Source organism: Doryrhamphus excisus, linkage group LG7 (genome assembly GCF_037039965.1).
Source record: "Doryrhamphus excisus strain RoL-2023G ecotype Guam linkage group LG7, RoL_Dexc_Guam_v1.1, whole genome shotgun sequence".
Taxonomy (NCBI): domain Eukaryota; kingdom Metazoa; phylum Chordata; class Actinopteri; order Syngnathiformes; family Syngnathidae; genus Doryrhamphus; species Doryrhamphus excisus.
The window spans coordinates 6,824,382-6,843,825 of NC_136363.1; the positions used below are offsets into that span (position 1 = coordinate 6,824,382).

General features: G+C 40.2%; 1 protein-coding gene across 1 annotated transcript; it reads left to right on the forward strand.

Moving 5' to 3' along the window:
* The first annotated feature begins 4,134 nt into the window (after positions 1–4,134).
* Positions 4,135–18,143, forward strand: hepacam2 (HEPACAM family member 2). The gene is made up of 9 exons (XM_058047868.2): positions 4,135–4,339; positions 10,108–10,467; positions 10,548–10,835; positions 12,942–13,241; positions 14,230–14,355; positions 14,457–14,478; positions 14,549–14,583; positions 17,050–17,123; positions 17,207–18,143. Exons 1-9 carry the CDS (start codon positions 4,282–4,284, stop codon positions 17,315–17,317), a joined length of 1,374 nt encoding a protein of 457 aa, XP_057903851.2. The 5' UTR covers positions 4,135–4,281; the 3' UTR covers positions 17,318–18,143.
* The last annotated feature ends 1,301 nt before the right edge of the window (positions 18,144–19,444 follow it).

Consider the following 19,444-nt stretch of genomic DNA (forward strand, 5'->3'; position numbering starts at 1 on the left):
TACAAGAAGCAATGAAGTCTGTAAAATTAAATAATTAAAAATAAAAAATCACAAAATTTTCAACTACAATGATGAAAATGGTAATATTAATGATGATTATAATGATGGTAATAATGATAAAGACTATAACAATAATGATAATGATAATAATAATAATATTACAATGATAATAATAACAGGGGAAACAAGACAGTGGAATGAACATGATTATATCTTGCAAAAAGGGGTAGGCATTTATAAGCTTTTGCTTCAGCCTACTCCTTTTGGGCTTGCTATCTGATAGTTGAATACAAATGTAAATAATGGAAAGTTATATTTTGATTTTGATTGATGAAGAAATGCACTGTTATGATTCATATATTTGCCCAAATAAAGGGAAAAAAAAGTGTGTAATAGTGAATTCAATACATCATACTGAGGCAACAATCTGGATGTGGCCTGTCATGTTATTATTTTGACCTTTTTTTTTAAAGCTGTCACTTTAAAAGTCAAAAGCTTGCAGCCTGAAGCTTCCATTTGTGTTTCTCAATATCCTCCTTGTCTTATGACAGCACAGTTTGTCCTTTGTTAAACAAGAACTATACAAACTGTGCATTTCACACCGTTACACCATGATGTTTATATTCTTTTAGAATTCCATTCTCTTATTCTTTCATCTCAGATTTTGTGCAATTTGCAATCATGCAATTTGCAACAGAGAAATTATAAAAAATCACCATCACATGACCCAAACATAGCAAAACTTTGCTACAACATGCCTTACGGCGGTAATATCCAGTCTCAAGAGATCACAAGACAGACATGAAGACATCATCAATTTTGTTCATTTTTCCAGTTGTTATTGCATCTGACTACCTATTAATAGTTACCAATGCATCAAAGTCACAATTGTAAACAGAACATCATTCTGACCAGGGACTGGAATAAAACATTACAAGGTTTATAGCCTCACAAAGCAGTAGGGTAGGGAAGTGGTGTCAATAGTAGGACTAGCATGTTCAAGTGCTTGCAAAGATGACTGTGTTTACACGGAGATGGTGCACTGACTCCATCTAAAGGCCAAGTTGAAATTAGCAGTAACAAAAAAAAAACTCAGTGCTGTGCTGTGAAGTTAGGGCCAGCAAGACCTTCTCTGCTGGCCTAAACATATCAGAAGCATGACCTACAGTTAGAAGTTAAATACTAGCATTTGTACAATTCATTCATTTTCTACCGCTTATCCTCACGAGGGTCGCGGGGGTGCTGGAGCCTATTCCAGCCAATCACAAGGGACATATAGACAAACAACCATTCACACTCACATTCATACCTATGGACAATTTGGAGTCGCTAATTAACCTAGCATGTTTTTGGAATGTGAGAGGAAAACTCACACATGCACGGGGAGAACATATAAACTCCACATAGAGCTGTCCCAGGGTGGAATTGAACTGTGGTCTCCTAGCTGTGAGGCCTGTGTGCTAGCCACTCCATACACCGTGCAGCCCTTGGACAATTCAATTCAATGAATTTATTCTCAACAGTCCGTCCCTGGCATAAAACAACACCCACTATCAGCTAGCATAGGCTCAAGCCTATTGATGATAAATGGATGGGATGTCCGATATTGGCTTTTTTGCCGATATTGTCCAATTCTCATTTTCTGATACCGATATCAGCCGATGGCGATATGTGTAACATGACATGAACACATATGTGTTGTATGCAGCATTTTTTTTAATATTGGTTTTCATGACCAGGGAGAAAAAAATCGGCATTTTTATAGCTGATATCAGGCCGATTTATCGGTTTATCGGACATCCCGAGTTATGAGTTATAATTACATTCATTTTATTTCTCCACTTCATTACATACACATGCCAAGATTATGATGACTGATGACATCATACTATACACACTTTTATATCTTTACTATAGGAAATGTGATTAGCCGAGTGGTCAGGATTCGAATCATCTGTGTTGGTTTGTGTGCACCATTCTTTTTCTCCCCTCCATGGTACCATCACCAAAGGAGGCATTCATTTACACTGTAAACAACAACGCCTTCATTCATTCAAACTACATGATTCACCAATCCACATGCTTTATCGCTAATGACTACATATAAGGAATATATTTTTTTTGACTGTTCTGCCAAGGCAGATATGCTAGGAAGTTAGCCTGTGTTACAGGTGACACAATCTGTTATTATTAGTATTAATATTTTTTCAGGGGCGGACTAGTGGTTAGCGCACAGACCTCACAGCTAGGAGACCAGGGTTCAATTCCACCCTCGGCCATCTCTGTGTGGAGTTTGCATGTTCTCCCCGTGCATGCGTGGGTTTTCTCCGGGTACTCCGGTTTCCTCCCACATTCCAAAAACATGCTAGGTTAATTGGCCACTCCAAATTGTCCATAGGTATGAATGTGAGTGTGAATGGTTGTTTGTCTATATGTGCCCTGTGATTGGCTGGCGACCAGTCCAGGGTGTACCCCGCCTCTCGCCCGAAGACAGCTGGGATAGGCTCCAGCACCCCCGCGACCCTTGTGAGGAAAAAGCGGTAGAAAATGAATGAATGAATGATCCAAAATCGCTGGAGAAGGCCCGCTGAATGAATTCTATCAACAATGGAAATTAGAGTGAACAAGCTATAGATCAGGGGTCTCAAACACGCGGCCTGCAGGCCAAATGTGGCCCGCAGGCCAAATGTGGCCCGCAGGACACTAGTTTGAGGCCCCCGCCTTGATATGAAAGTTTAATGTTAGTGCGGCCCACGCAAGTTTGATATGGATGCTGTATGGTATCATGTACCCAGAAAAAAATTATTACATTTGATTAATGTTCATGTTAATAACTGTTAATAGTTATCCTCCCTATCCGTGTGGAAGTGGTAAGTTTTTGGCTTTTTTAAGTTTAAAGGAAATAACTTGAAGACCAGTCCAGGGTGTACCCCGCCTCTCGTCTGAAGACAGCTGGGATAGGCTCCAGCACCCCCACGACCCTCGTGAGGAAAAAGTGGTAGAAAATGAATGAGTATCCCCCTTCAGGGAAACTTATAGGTCAGTGATGTGACCACTTTGTAGTCGAAACTAAACGTTAGCTTGCTGTCTGTCTGTTTTTTTTCTCACACCCTGAGGGGTTAAAGAACGGCAAAGAATCAGCTTCCATTCTCAGTTCTTCCTTTACACTTTCATGTCTCAGTTTCTCTTTGACCAAATGAAACCCCTCCAGGCTCAGGAGGACTATACTCTAAAAAGTAATTCAGAGTATCTGTTGACACCACTTGATTTAATACATAAATGCAATGTAAAAAATGTAATTAATTCATTTAGATAAACTTTCTAAGTTGCTAACTTTATTTTTTAAGTTATGTTCAAATAATAATGTTGGCTATTACATGAACTTAATTTTGCATGTCATATACACTCAAATTTTATTGTTGGTAAGCTTCAAACAAAATTCAAGTTGCCATGACTTCATAAAATTAGCTTAGTAACATAATTTTTATTATGTTGCTACTACCCAGCTGTTACCCAAGTGTCACAGCCACATTTATATATATGTATATATATATATATATATATATATACATATATATATATTTTTTTTTATGTTTTTTTTTTTAGGTTTTTTGGCTTTTATTATTTATTTTTTTTGTTCATTCATGTGTGCAGCTGCACTTTCCCCCAAATGGTGGTCTGATGTTCTGAGAGGAATCAAAGTAGTAAGTAAATTCTTTATCTTGTCTACCTGTTCTGGAAGTGGAAATTTATCATCAAGTTACTGCTACTTAAAAAGCTTTGTGCATTGTTATTATAATTAAGTAGACAACAAATTAAACTACTTTGAATAAAATGATTAAGTCAGTTAGCTGAACATATTTTTTTGAGTTTCGAACTTAAAAACTCGTCCCTATGACAACAATTATTCAGTAAGCAGTACTTTAAATAAGCTTTGAGTGAAGAGGAAAAGCTAATTCGTGCAATGCAATATTGTACGTTGGTTCAAAGCAATTTTAAATGAAGTTGTCATAACTAAGAAAGACTAATGGAAACTGTTTTTTGTTGAGGTTATACAGTCCTGTCACTCAACCAGGTGGACCTCTTCTTCAAATGGGCGGGGCCATACTGGCTGAAGCTAGCTCCTCTTCATTTCCCTGGCAAATGTAGTCACCAAAACCAGCTCACACAGATCCCCCCTCCCTCCTCCTCCTCCTCTTCTCTCCATTACCACTACCACCGCCTCCTTCGTTTATCCCTCACACCTCATAAGTCCCACGTATCCCAAGAGGATAAGATGCCATGGAGGCCACGGGGAGAATGGGGCTTTACGTCTACTGGCTTCTGGTCCTTATCACAGGTAAGCATTGTGTTGACCTGTTGGGGCTTGGGCGACTCGTAGACTCGTAGATGATTTAGTGTTTGGGTTTGGTGTCTAGGAAGTTTTGGTGTGGTTTCCATGATCAAAAGTCAGGGTTGTCGTGGGAATTCAAGTCTAAAATCAAAGAAAACAAAACAAAAGAAGTTACAGATCAAAGCAAACAAGAATAAACCGGTGCAATGTCTGAATATAATAATAATAATAATAGTTGGGCATCCTTCCCATACTTATCTCTGTGTAACTTCGCCTTTTCAATCCCGTCGGCTGCTATAAATTCATAAAAAGAGTCAGTGGAAACGAGAAGTGAGCAACATGACTGCTTTGTGAATCATTTATATCTAAAAAAAATGACTTTAGAGCTTGATTTAACTTAAATTAATTCCTTTTTGGACACGTTGATTGGTGTAAAGATGTACAAATGTGACAGTATTGCAAACCATTACCATTATCATTATCATTATCATTAAAGGGATGTTTGTCTCCTTAAGATGGTGGTTAACTTGCGTTTAGACATGCATCGTCTCACTTTATTTAGTATCCAAACAACTTCCATGGTAGTAGTGGGGGGGGTAAGAGGCAGGTGTCTTCACTTGGGATTATTTGAAAGTGTGTATGTGCTCCTCATTACCTCAAGAGATTGTGTGTGTGTGTGTGTGTGTGTGTGTGTGAGACACTAATCTCCACTATCACTGCAGCGTATGACCACAACAATGACCATGTTGTTTGGGGACAACAGTTAAGCAGTGGGCTTGGCACACTTCGCCTCATTTTGTCTTTTCAGTGAGTCCCCAGCTGGTGTCAACGAAGGCACACGCCTGCTTGTGACAACAACACACATACATATTGACACTCACGCACAGAAACTCGCCCGCAGGCCTGTGAGAGTGGAACGTGTCGCAGCGGTGTCGGCGCTGCATGTATTATTTAGTACATGGCGACTAGCATACAGTGGATTCTTTGTGATAAGGAGCACAGAGACATGGCTGGACACCAGCTGGAGGTCCCAGAGAAGGAAGTTAGCAGGGCGAAATTGGGTTAGAGGTGCTCCCCTTTTCACACTTATGGACATTATTACATGTTACATATTGTCCAGATGAAACTTATTGGACAATATAGCTTCACATACTTAGTTTTGTTCAAAACTGGTGACATTTGGAAGTGACTTTTTGTCTTTTTAAATTCTATAATATTATCATAAATATATCATAATGAAAACATACTTGGAAGAATGTCTCCCTATCAAAAAAGTATCATGCCATGGTTGTATTAGCCTGGAGATATAAGGAAATGAACTAAAATGCTAACATGCTAACAGTTAGCACACTAGCGCCTAGCGATTGCACTCTATAGCGAAAATGCCAAGGCTGTCCGACAATGTCACTGCATCATGCCATCGTTGTATTAGCCTGGAGATGTAAGGAAATGAACTAAAATGCTAACATGCTAACAGTTAGCACACTAGCGCTTAGCGATTGCACTCTATTGCGAAAGTGCCAAGGCTGTCCTACAATGTCACTGCATCATGCCATGGTTGTATTAGCCTGGAGACGTAAGGAAATGAACTAAAATGCTAACATGCTAACAGTTAGTATGCTAGCGCTTAGCAATTGCACTCTATTGCGAAAGTGCCAAGGCTGTCCTGCAATGTCACTGCATCATGCCATGGTTGTATTAGCCTGGAGACGTAAGGAAATGAACTAAAATGCAAACATGTTAACAGTTAGCACGCTAGCGCCTAGCGATTGCACTCTATTGCGAAAGTGCCAAGGCTGTCCTACAATGTCACTGCATCATGCCATCATTGTATTAGCCTGGAGATGTAAGAAAATGAACTAAAATGCTAACAGTTAGCACGCTAGTGCCTAGCGATTGCACTCTATAGCAAAAGTGCCAAGGCTGTCCTACAATGTCACTGCATCATGCCATGGTTGTATTAGCCTGGAGATGTGAGGAAATGAACTAAAATGCTAACATGCTAACAGTTAGCACGCTAGCGCCTAGCGATTTCACTCTATTGCGAAAGTGCCAAGGCTGTCCGACAATGTCACTGCATCATGCCATGGTTGTATTAGCCTGGAAACAGGAGGAAATGAACTAAAATGCTAACATGCTAACAGTTAGCACGCTAGTGCTTAGCGATTGCACTCTATAGCGAAAGTGCCAAGGCTGTCCGACAATGTCACTGCATCATGCCATCATTGTATTAGCCTGGAGATGTAAGAAAATGAACTAAAATGCTAACAGTTAGCACGCTAGTGCCTAGCGATTGCACTCTATAGCAAAAGTGCCAAGGCTGTCCTACAATGTCACTGCATCATGCCATGGTTGTATTAGCCTGGAGATGTGAGGAAATGAACTAAAATGCTAACATGCTAACAGTTAGCACGCTAGCGCCTAGCGATTTCACTCTATTGCGAAAGTGCCAAGGCTGTCCGACAATGTCACTGCATCATGCCATGGTTGTATTAGCCTGGAAACAGGAGGAAATGAACTAAAATGCTAACATGCTAACAGTTAGCACGCTAGTGCTTAGCGATTGCACTCTATAGCGAAAGTGCCAAGGCTGTCCGACAATGTCACTGCATCATGCCATGGTTGTATTAGCCTGGAGACGTAAGGAAATGAACTAAAATGCTAACATGCTAACAGTTAGCATGCTAGTGCCTAGCGATTGCCCTCTATAGCGAAAGTGCCAAGGCTGTCTTACTATGTCACTGCATCATGCCATGGTTGTATTACCCTGGAGACGTAAAGAAATGAACTAAAATGCTAACATGCTAACAGTTAGCACGCTAGCGCCTAGCGATTTCACTCTATTGCGAAAGTGCCAAGGCTGTCCTACAATCTCACTGCATCATGCCGTGGTTGTATTAGCCTGGAGATGTAAGGAAATGAACTAAAACGCTAACATGCTAACAGTTAGCACACTAGCACCTAGCAATTGCACTCAATAGCAAAAGTGCCAAGGCTGTCCTACAATGTCACTGCATTATGCCCTGGTTGAATTAGCCTGGAGACGTAAGGAACTGAACTAAAATGCTAACATGCTAACAGTTAGCATGCTAGCACCAAAAGTGCCAATACTGTCCTAAAGCATTTCAACATCCTGCCATGTATATAGAGGCCTTTAAAGAAGAGTACGTAAATGCTAACATGCTAACAGTTAGCATGGTAACACTTAGCAAGAACACACCAAGTACCGAAAGTGCCAAAGCAGTTCTATAGTGTCCAACCATCATGCCACGTACGTATTTGCATTTAGAGATGAATAAAATAACCAAAATAAACCAAAAAAAAAATAAGATAAAGTTGAAGTGAAAATATGTATATTTTTTTAATTAGTCAGAGTGAAAAGAAACGTGAAAAGGACAGTAGGAAGATCTCAATGTGAGCAAATAGTGAGAGGCTTTGAGTAAGTTTGCATCACAGTCCCACCGCCGCCCACTCACATGCTGCTTACTTCTTGGCTCAGCCTGGCATCCAAAGAAACAAACAAAAATCTACTTTATTCCACTTTTTCAACTTACCAGACAAAAAGAAAAAAATGTGCAGAAACAGCAATCAGAAGTTGTGAAGAATTGTCCTGCCAAAGGAAATATTAATGGCGCTTATGTAACACAATGAAAGACAAAACAACCTTGAAGTTACAATATAATATATGCCAGATTACAACAACAACTGTGGTCGTGATGTGTTGGTAGGTACACATGGTGTGGTGTCTGTGTTACCTGCACACAAGCGTCCCTGGAAACCACCTTCAACAGACAATAAAGTGCCACGCATCAACAGTTTGACTTTAGACAGACGATGTGTTTGTTTTGTGTGGCGTTAGCTTGAAAGACAGGTCTTGGCCTTGCCTGACAACAATGACAGCGGTGAGCTGAGTCAATATTAACTCATTACAGTTTGAGGATCTGGACAACTTGGGGAAGAGGATGCAGAGAGCAGTTCTCGGTAACTTCTAGTATTGTCCATCAGTGGTGGGCTATGGTGGGTTCATAATGCACCGCAACAATTTAGACAACAAATTAAGTAAGATAATAGACATTCTATCAATAATAACGGGGGTTCTGAAATGGTCTCAACCTGGGACCCACATTTTCCAATGGTCATTAAGTCGCGTCCCAATTTTTTGATTATTTGCTTTTATGTTATATTTTTATTTATTTTTTCATGTATTTATTATTTTTTTTACACTTTTCTTTAAGTCAGTTTTATGTCACGTATATTCATTTTTTACACTTCTCTTTAAGTCACTTTGATATTATATATTTTTTATTTTTTCACATATTTATTAATTTTTTCAACACTTTCCTTTTAGTTGCTTTTATGCTATATTTTTATTTATTTTTTCATGGTTTTTTTTACACTTTTCTTTAAGTCTGTTTTATGTCACGTATATTTATTTTTTACACCCTTTTTTAAGTCACTCTGATGTTATATTTTTATTTATTTTTTCACATATTGATTTTTTTAACACTTTAGTCGCTTTTATGTTACATTTTTATTTATTTTTTCACATATTTATTAATTTTTTAAAACACTTTCCTTTAAGTCACTTTTATTTTAATTTTTATTTTTTTAATGTATTTATTTTTTAATACATTTATTTAAATACATTTGCATGGTTATGTATAATCATCTGCTGTATGTACTCTATTGCAACATCAATACAGCAAATTAAATAACAAACATGCATTTATTTAGGCCTTTAATCAAGTAAATTCATTCATTCATTCATTCATTCATTTTCTACCGCTTTTTCCTCACGAGGGTCGCGGGGGTGCTGGAGCCTATCCCAGCTGTCTTCGAGCGAGAGGCGGGGTACACCCTGGACTGGTTGCCAGCCAATCACAGGGCACATATAGACAAACAACCATTCACACTCACATTCATACCTATGGACAATTTGGAGTCGCCAATTAACCTAGCATGTTTTTGGAATGTGGGAGGAAACCGGAGTACCCGGAGAAAACCCACGCATGCACGGGGAGAACATGCAAGATGGCCGAGGGTGGCATTGAACTCTGGTCTGCGCGCTAACCACTAGTCCGCCGTGCCGCCCATATATGGATCAGTAAATTGTAAATAAATGCATGCACGGGGAGAACATGCAAACTCCACACAGAGATGGCCGAGGGTGGGAATTGAACCCTGGTCCTCTTAGCTGTGAGGTCTGTGCGCTAACCACTAGACTGCCGTGCCGCCCCTAATCAAGTAAATATGCATTCAAATCATGCATAAATGAAAATTAAATTAAAGAATTTTAAAATGTAACGTCACTTGCAGACCTTTCCGGAATGGATCCGTGACCCACTTTTGGGTCCCTACGCACCAGTTGAGAACCACTGGATCTCTACCAGTCTTTGGCCATTATTTACAGTTAGGAGATAACCATTTCACTCAGTTTGGACTGTGTGTTTGTTATTATGAGGTGTTCATTTATTTTAAACTGTGTCCTTTTAACTTTGCCAAAAAATGACACTGACAAAACTGAAACACAATTCTTTGGTTGGGTTACTCTCTATGAATATAAAATAATCTAAAATTATGTATAAGTTGTGTTAATTGACTTGCCCATAGGTCTGAATGTAAGTGTGAATGGTGGTTTGTTTATATGTGTCCTATGATTGGTAGGCCACCAGTCCAGGGTATCAGCTGGGATAGGCTCCAGCATACCCCCGTGACCCTAATAATGAAGACAAGCTGCAAATCCAATCTTAATATTCTCATCCCTCCTCCCGCAGAAGTCAGCGCAAAGTTCATCCACGTCCCTTCAACAGTCCGCCACGGCATCAAGGGGAAGAATCTTCATTTACATGTTGAGACGCGCTTCCAATTGGACGAGGCCGAGATCCAGGGAACTTGGTCCCACACCACGACGAGTGGCATCAGAACCACTCTGGTGACATTTAACAAAGAGTCCACCATCATGGACATGAAGTACCGCAACCATATCCTCTTCACGGAGCCCAATGTGTCCTTGTTGATACAGAGATTAACTCTGCATGATGAGGGGGATTATCAGATAAACCTGAATATAGAGTTTCATAACAAAACAGGCGAGGTTTTCACGGAGGAGAAGACCGTGCATGTAACGGTGGATGGTCAGTGTCAGCATCATCTACGGTTCCATCATGCGGTGGCACAAACCTCTAAATGTACACCTGTGTATTTTTTTCCTTAGTTCCTGTGTCCACACCAGTCATTGAGAAGAGCCCGTCTCACGCCGTGGTCGAGGACAAAGCCAACGTTACGTGGATCTGTTCCGTGGCGATAGGGACCAGGGTTGAGTTTCAGTGGTTCAGAGACAATATCCCTTTGGGTGACGGCAACAGATATCATTTCTCCCAAAACAAGTCCACACTGCTGATCAGTCCGGTGAAAAAGGAGGACAAGGGAAGTTACCGCTGCGTGGCCAGCAATGCGGTCAGCCCCGAACGACACAGCAGGGCTGTGGAACTCACCGTTTACTGTGAGTGGACACCTCTAATATTGTTCAATACATAATATCAATACATGGTTTGATCTTGACGTATTTTGATGATTTATACACATACTTGTGCAAATTCTGTCAACAACAACAACACTCAAGATGTCCGCTCTCATTGAGGTGGCTGTATTCTCCAGACCTCAGGTTAAAAAATGCTGACGGCATTAAACATACTGCAACTATATTATTATTATTATCATCAATGTACATGTTAATGCATGATCACAGTATATATATCAAACCGTGCAATGTTGTTTTTCGTTTTTTAGAGGGCTTCATAGTCAAATTATAGGTGTATCCCAATGATGTGCATTGTTAGCTAGCTCATATTAACTAGTTTTCTCATGTTATAATGCACAGAAAAGGGAAATAAATATGTCTATATGCCACACACGAAGATGCAACTTTCACTTTATCACATTTCTTCCTATATCTCAAGGAAAAAATATATCCTTAGCCACCGGTTCTGTAAAAAAAATAATCATTAGTTTGATGTCTTTACTTTGTGTTATGAACTCCATTATAAAAATAATTGTTTTATACACTTCCGTTTCTTAAGCCATTATTTCATAATAGATCCGAAAATGTGTCCATTGCTGAAACCTTGCGTACGTTACCTTGACTTCGGCTGCATTGTTTTTTGCATAGTCATTTTCAATTCCTGTATATCGCTATCATTTGATAGACCATGCTAACTGGACATAATACATGAACTGTGTGTACATACTGTAATGACCCTTAGGGGTGTTATGTGTTGTATTTGTGCATGTGTGGAATGACCTCATGTTGGACAGTCAGTAGGAGCTATTTTGTAGCTATTTTGACTGACATACTACTGGTACTCAGGTTATATACACAACTACTGAGGAATTACAGTATGTGTAAATACTTTTATTGGCATATTGGACATAATTGTTACGTCCCCAGTAGGGGTCCCAGCAAATGCAAGTAAAAAGCTACTTTGAATTATTATGGCTGATATACAGCAGCAGGACAAAAGCTAAGAAGGTTGCAGTAGCGGGGCAAACTGCAACAAACAATACAACAACAATCTAATATGCACGCACTTGAACTAAATAGAAGGAGAACACAAATAGCAACACCTGCGAGTGAAAAGGGAAAAAGCAAAGCTGACCGGACACAACCCAGGATAAACAGGAAGCGCTACCAAAATAAGAGCACGAAACAGGAACTAAGGCATAAAAGCAGAAATAAACTAAAGTGTCATATAGGATAACTCAAGGATCGTGACAATAATTCTGATATTATGTACATTGATTAACATGCTTGTGACATGCGATGTGGCCCATCGCAAAAAACAGCAGCTCTTAATTTTTCGTGACTCCTCTAGATTGTTGCCACACATTTGACACATTTATTTTCCTATGTTCTCTTTTACACTGCAAATATTTGATGATATGTAAATGAGATGTATTTGCATGAGACAACATTGATGCTATCTTTTCGAGTTCAAGCAACTGAATGACAACATTAATGGAGTGGAAAGGAAACAAAATAATGCTTTAAGAATTACTCTGTTCAAATTCTATTGCTATTTATTTGTTTATTTATTTAAGTACCCAATCTTAGGTAGTCACTTGAAGTGTTTTCTTCAAGTAAAATGAGTATTTTGCATGAGGACTGAGTAGAAAGAGGTAGAAATCAACTTAAATAACATACACAGATCATTCATTCATTTTCTACCGCTTTTTCCTCACGAGGGTCGCGGGGGGTGCTGGAGCCTATCCTAGCTGTCTTTGGGCGAGAGGCGGGGTACACCCTGGACTGGTTGCCAGCCAATCACAGGGCACATATAGACAAACAACCATTCACACTCACATTCATACCTATGGACAAGTTGGAGTCGCTAATTAACCTAGCATGTTTTTGGAATGTGGGAGGAAACCGGAGTACCCGGAGAAAACCCACGCATGCACAGGGAAAACATGCAAGATGGCCGAGGGTGGCATTGAACCCTGGTCTCCTAGCTGTGAGGTCTGCGCGCTAACCACTAGTCCGCCGTGCAAATTGTAAATAAATGATGTAGTAATTCACAATTGCTTCCTGCCCAAACGTTGTCCTCTGCAGATGGTCCCTACAACCTGGAAGTGAACTCCGACCAAGGCCTTCGGACAGGGGAGGTGTTCACCATCAACCCCGGAGAACTGGTCTTCTTTGAGTGCCGTGCTGATTCCAACCCTCCCAACAGCTACGTGTGGATCTCCAAGAGCCGCAACACGACACGGGTCATCACAGAGGGCCCGCGGTTAGAGGTTCTCTCCTACAGACTGGCCCAACCTGAGGAGTACCTGTGCCGCGCCTTCAATAATATGACTCAGAAGCAAGACGAGACCCAGTTCACGTTAGTGGTGGCTAGCTTGGGGACAGGTTAGTGTGGAACATGACAGGAATCATCACTTGAAAGCTGATTATGTGTACCGTGAAACCTGCAGAACGTTTTATATCCGTTGCTAGGTTCCCCTGCATGTCTGCTGTGTGTATTAAAGTTCAGTGTCTGGGAAAGTAAATAGAGCATAACAGCTGTTATATTTGTTGACTAGGTTTTATAGCATGTAGGGATTGTGTGCGTGGAATTGAACGTTGATACGTTGTCCTTGGTGATGTTGCGAAAGGACAAGTCAACCCATTAATTGAACCATTTAGAACGACTAACCAATGAATGATCATAATTGAAATATCGTAGTATAAATATTCTCCTGGGGCGGCACGGCGGTCGAGTGGTTAGCACGCAGACCACACAGCGAGGAGACCAGGGTTCAATTCCACCCTCGGCCATCTCTGTGTGGAGTTTGCATGTTCTCCCCGTGCATGCGTGGGTTAATTGGCCACTCCAAATTGTCCATAGGTATGAATGTGAGTGTGAATGGTTTTTGTCTATATGTGCCCTGTGATTGGCTGGCCACCAGTCCAGGGTGTACCCCGCCTCCCGCACAAAGACAGCTGGGATAGGCTCCAGGACCCCCTGCGACCCTCGTGAGGAAAAATAAATAATAATTATTATTTTGGGCTGCACGGTGGGCGTGTGGTTAGCCCGCAGACCTCACAGCTAGGAGACCAGGGTTCAATTCCACCCTCTGCCATCTCTGTGTGGAGTTTGCATGTTCTCCCTGTGCATGCGTGGGTTTTCTCCGGGTACTCCAGTTTCCTCCCACATTCCAAAAACATGCTAGGTTAATTGTGAGTGTGAATGGTTGTTTGTCTATATGTGCCCTGTGATTGGTCACCAGTCCAGGGTGTACCCCACCTCCCGCCCGAAGACAGCTGGGATAGGCTCCAGCACCCCCTGCGACCCTTGTGAGGAAAAAGCGGTAGAAAATGAATAAATGAATGAATATTCTCCTGTGTTTGTTTACAGGCAAAGAGATGCACACCCAGGATGGTAGCAGTTTTTCTCCATTGGCTGTTATCACGGTGTGCTCTTTGTTCATCATCGGGTGCATGCTGCTGGTGTTTTTTAGGAAAGACTGTCACCCAAAGAGAGGTTAGATGGCGTACACATTACATACTGTCATTTTAAAAGTTCCCTATTGCTTGACTGCTAAAATGGAATCAGACGTCTCTTCTTTTCTCTGCTATCCACAGTGCTGATGAGAATTTATAAGAGGTAAGAGCCATGACTGTTGAAACAATCATCAAAATTTGATTAACATCTTTACCGTTTTGCTTGTGGACAGGCCGCTCTCAGATCAGAAGCGACCACATCGATCAGGTAGGCTGCTGCTGAATAACTCTATTCAAGTCATTAATACGATAAATCAGGGGTCTCAAACTCAATTTACTTGGGGGCCGCTGGAGCTCGGGTCTGGGTGAGGCTGGGCCGCATCAGGTTTTCAAAAAAACAAAACAAAAACAAAAAAAACGCATTTATTAAAAACAAATTTTTTTTAAAAACTTTGGTTCCAATTTTCTACAAGAAAAGCTCTGATAAAACATTCCACTGTTCTCAAATATCTTACTTTTTATTTTTCTACACAAAATAAGATAAAAAATAAATAAACAAATCAAGAATAAAGAAAATAAAGCAATCAGTAATAAATAAATAAATATAGTAATAATAATAAAACGGCAAATAATAAAAACTTAAGAAACCACATATAGTTGGTGGGTAGACAAATTATTTTTTTCAGATTAAAATGAACAAAGCATTATTAGAGCCCTGTAGACATGACAAAACACGACTATAGTCACATTTATACTCTTTTTATTTACAACATATTGCGCAACTGCAGGGTCTTGAGACACATGCTAACTCGCAAACTAGAGAGATTGCGACCTAAACGGTAGCCTTCAAGTTATTTCCTTTAAACTTAAATAGCCAAAAACTTCCCACTTCCACACGGATAGGGAGGATAACTATTAACAGTTATTTAACCTTTAACATGAACATTAATCAAACGTAATAATTTTTTCTGGGTACATGATACCATACAGCATCCATATCAAACTTGCGCGGGCCGCACTAACATTAAACTTTCATATCAAGGCGGGGGCCTCAAACTAGTGTCCTGCGGGCCACATTTGGCCCGCGGGCCGCGTGTTTGAGACCCCTGCGATAAATCATTAGAAGAACTAATGAATGAAAGTTCCAGTGGTTTGTATGGATAAATAAAGAGAGCCACTGGCGCCGAGGGCCTGGGTGACTGGGGGAAGGAACAAATTATAAAAGAAAACAATTATAAAAGAATAACTGTATTCATCATAGTCATGGTGTAAAAATAGCAACAGTGATGACGCTAGATTAATCATGAATACAAACAGGGGCTGGACTAGACTTCTTAGTTCAACTGAGAGGGCAGTTTTAAGATTGTTAGCCCGACCAGCGAGACCTCACACATGTTCTTGAGGATAAATAGATATGTAGATTAAATCCCCACATGCTGGACGCACGCCAAAATATTTTGGAAAGTCTTTGCAGCAGAGGGGAAGCTGTTGTGTAACTGTAATTTCATGACTTCTTCTATTTTCTGCCTCATGGGCAAACTATGAATAGCACAAATGTTTCCATCTGAACATTCGAAGTAAAAGGAAACGGTAAGATTTCTAGGAAAACAGGAAGTCTTGAACTGTTGAAACATTTCCAGTGGTTTCTGAAATTGTGTTGAGTGTGTTTGGATTTCGGAGTCTTTATGGTAATGAAAAAAGTGGTATTTTATCAGACATTTGGTTGTTTTTTCCTCAAATTTGCTGAATTCTTGCGTGCATGCAAAACATGTTGAGGAAGTAAATACATAGATAATGTAGTAAATTATGAGCAGATATGTAATGTTTCATAGCCTATCATTCATAATATTAATCCCAAATCCTGTATTGATGTTCAGTCTGGGTGCCTTATTCATTAAAATTCTGCAAAATAAGTTAATTTCCACGAAGTACGATTTCCTAATTAATTATATATATATATATAAATGCAATATTTTTGTATTACGATTGCCTGGTGACCAGTCCAGGGTGTACCCCGCCTCATGCCCTGGGGTAGGCCGGGATAGGCTCCAGCATACCCTGCATAGAAAATAGATGGATGGATGGAATATTTTTGTAGTTAAATTATATACAAACTTTCTAAATAGAACATGATTAGAGCCCTCCAGACATGAAATAACAGCCCTATAGTCACCTTTACACTCGTGTTACCCAATATACAGTCACTGACATAACAGATAAACTATTTAAGATATAAATAATACTCATACGTGTGTGTGTGTTGCTATAAATATGTTCCAGTGTTGGACAGGAAGTGACATAGGTGGGTCAGAGAGTAGCCCGTGGTATTATTATGATGATGATCATTATGTTATTATATTATTATATATACATGAGGGTAGTTGGTGTGAGAGAGACAGATGCAGAAGACAGGGTTGGATGGAAGTGATTGATTTGCTATGGCGAAAAAGAAAGAGAAAGGAGAAGATTTTTGTACATTTTGCATCAATTTACCACTTTTTTGGTTGTAAATTTATGATTTTTTTGTGCAAATTTACGACTTTTTCTCATAAATTGGCAACTTTGTTCATGAAATGTCAGACTTTTTCCCCCCAGTGTGGTCCTAATACTCCAATGTTGGTTATTTTGCATGTAAACATCATAGTAGTGCTGGAAAAGCTGATTAAAAAGTCCCATTACTTGTGTCCAAATAATAATGTATTTTTAGTCTGATAATAGAAGCTTTCCTCAACAGGTCATGAGGATGCAACTGAAGACTTTGGCATCTATGAATTTGTCTCCATACCTGGGAAAATGGAATCTGCACAGGTGTGGTTTTGTCTTGCTGACATCTACATAGATTTACCAATAAGGCCGCAAGGTTGATTCTTTTCTCTTTCACTGTCCTACAGCCATCATGTAGATCTCTGGCTCGCCTGGAGTCTGTTCAGGATATGCACACCACTATCTACGATGTGATCAGACATGTTCCTGAAACCCCCGGGCAGAGTTTGCTGAAGTGACTTTTAGCTCTTCAACTTTTTGTGTATCTTTTTTTGTTTTTAAGGCCTTGTCAAAGAAGCCCAAGGCACTGCTTTTGGTGACTCTTTTTTTTTTGCACACATTACGGTGTGAGTGCACATGAGGATTGTACAGGCACATCATATATGAAATTAATGTCATTAAATATTGCGAAAATAAGCAATCATTAATTAATTAACAAAATAATAATTCATTCATTCATTCATTTTCTACCGCTTTTCCTCACGAGGGTCGCGGGTGGGTGCTGGAGCCTATCCCAGCTGTCTTTGGGGCGAGAGGCGGGGTACACCCTGGACTGGTTGCCAGCCAATCACAGGGCACATATAGACAAACAACCATTCACACTCACATTCATACGTATGGACAATTTGGAGTCACCAATTAACCTAGCATGTTTTTGGAATGTGGGAGGAAACCGGAGTACCTGGAGAAAACCCATGCATGGCCGAGGGTGGAAGTGAACCCTGATCTCCTTGCTGTGAGGTCTGCGCGCTAACCACACGACTACCGTGCAGCCCAAAATAATAATAATTTATTTTAAATATTTTTTAGTTTTATGGCAGTATCATGGCGGAGATGTAAATACTGTACATATATTATACTGAGATTATTTTAAAATGTTCTATAAATCTATTCTATTCTAGTATTTGTCTATTTATTCCTACTGTAAATGCTTAACCTTATCCTTTCCCCCCTTATTTTTAATATTTGTCTGCATGGATATGATGATGGATGGTGAGACATGATTGATTCTTAAATTCATGTATAGATTGCATCATTGTTTTGTACTCCATTAAAAATGACAGTTTGACCTATTTCTATTTCTATGTGTTGAGTTGAATTCCTTGCTTTGTCGAAGCATGCTTTGTCGTCACACATCGTGATGATGAAGAGCCAGTAAAGATGTCACTGTCACTTTTTATCAGTGCTTGGTGCTTCTGAATGGGCTGCGCTGGTACATAATGTGTACCTGCTGTGATGGGGCAGCAGGTGCGAGCAGACGGACGCTTCAAGCATGCAGAGTACCCTCCACCTACATCTGCTGACATCCTGTCACGAGAGGATCAAAAATGAATGGAAGACTTGACATACATAGAAAGAGATATGTTATATTGAGATAGAAAATAAGGCTATTGGTATATTATGACTAAAGCTCTCATTATACAGCAGCCCGTGAACTGACCATGTGACTGAGTCTCTGCTGGTGTCTCCAAGTTGGGTCATGCCATCTGTTCTGTCTTCTTGTATGCTTAAGGGGAGGTTCCTCACTGTCGATGAATGCCTAACAAAACACCCAAGGAGAACCAACTTGCCTGCATTTGACTGGGAAATAGCCTGAGGCTTCATTATCCAAGAACTGCAGCTCACAGTTGGCTGCTTTTAACCCAAATAATTGCCCAAGGGCGCAATTAGAAGGATGGCATAGAAGGTCTGAGTGTGCTGTTTGTATTCATTGTTTGAATGCTTTGTAATCCAGATCCAGTTTTAAAATAGTTGGAGTAAGATGTATAGAACGGAGCCATATACAGTATTGTGTTTATAAACAGAATGTCAGTACAGAATGTATCACATTATTTTTATGTTAGGATTGTAGCTAATTGTATAATATTTACCAATTGTATATGTGGCATTATTCCATCTACTTTCTATGCCGCTTAACCTCACTAGGGTCGTGGGTATGCTGAAGCCTATCCCATATTCATTCATTCATTCATTTTCTACCGCTTTTCCTCACGAGGGTTGCGGGGGTGCTGGAGTCTATCCCAGCTGTCTTCAGGCAAGAGGGTACACCCTGGACTGGTGGCCAGCCAATCACAGGGCACATATAGACAAACAACCATTCACACTCACATTCATACCTATGGACAATTTGGAGTCGCCAATTAACCTAGCATGTTTTTAGAATATGGGAGGAAACCAGAGTACCCGGAGAAAACCCATGCATGCACGGGGAGAACATGCAAACTCCACACAGAGAATTGGAATTGTTGGTCTCCTAGCTGTGAGGTCTGCGCGCTAACCACTAGACCACCGTGCCGCCCACTATCCCATATTTTATGGCCTAATATAAGACTGCCTTATACACCTAAAAGTAAGTCATGTTAACC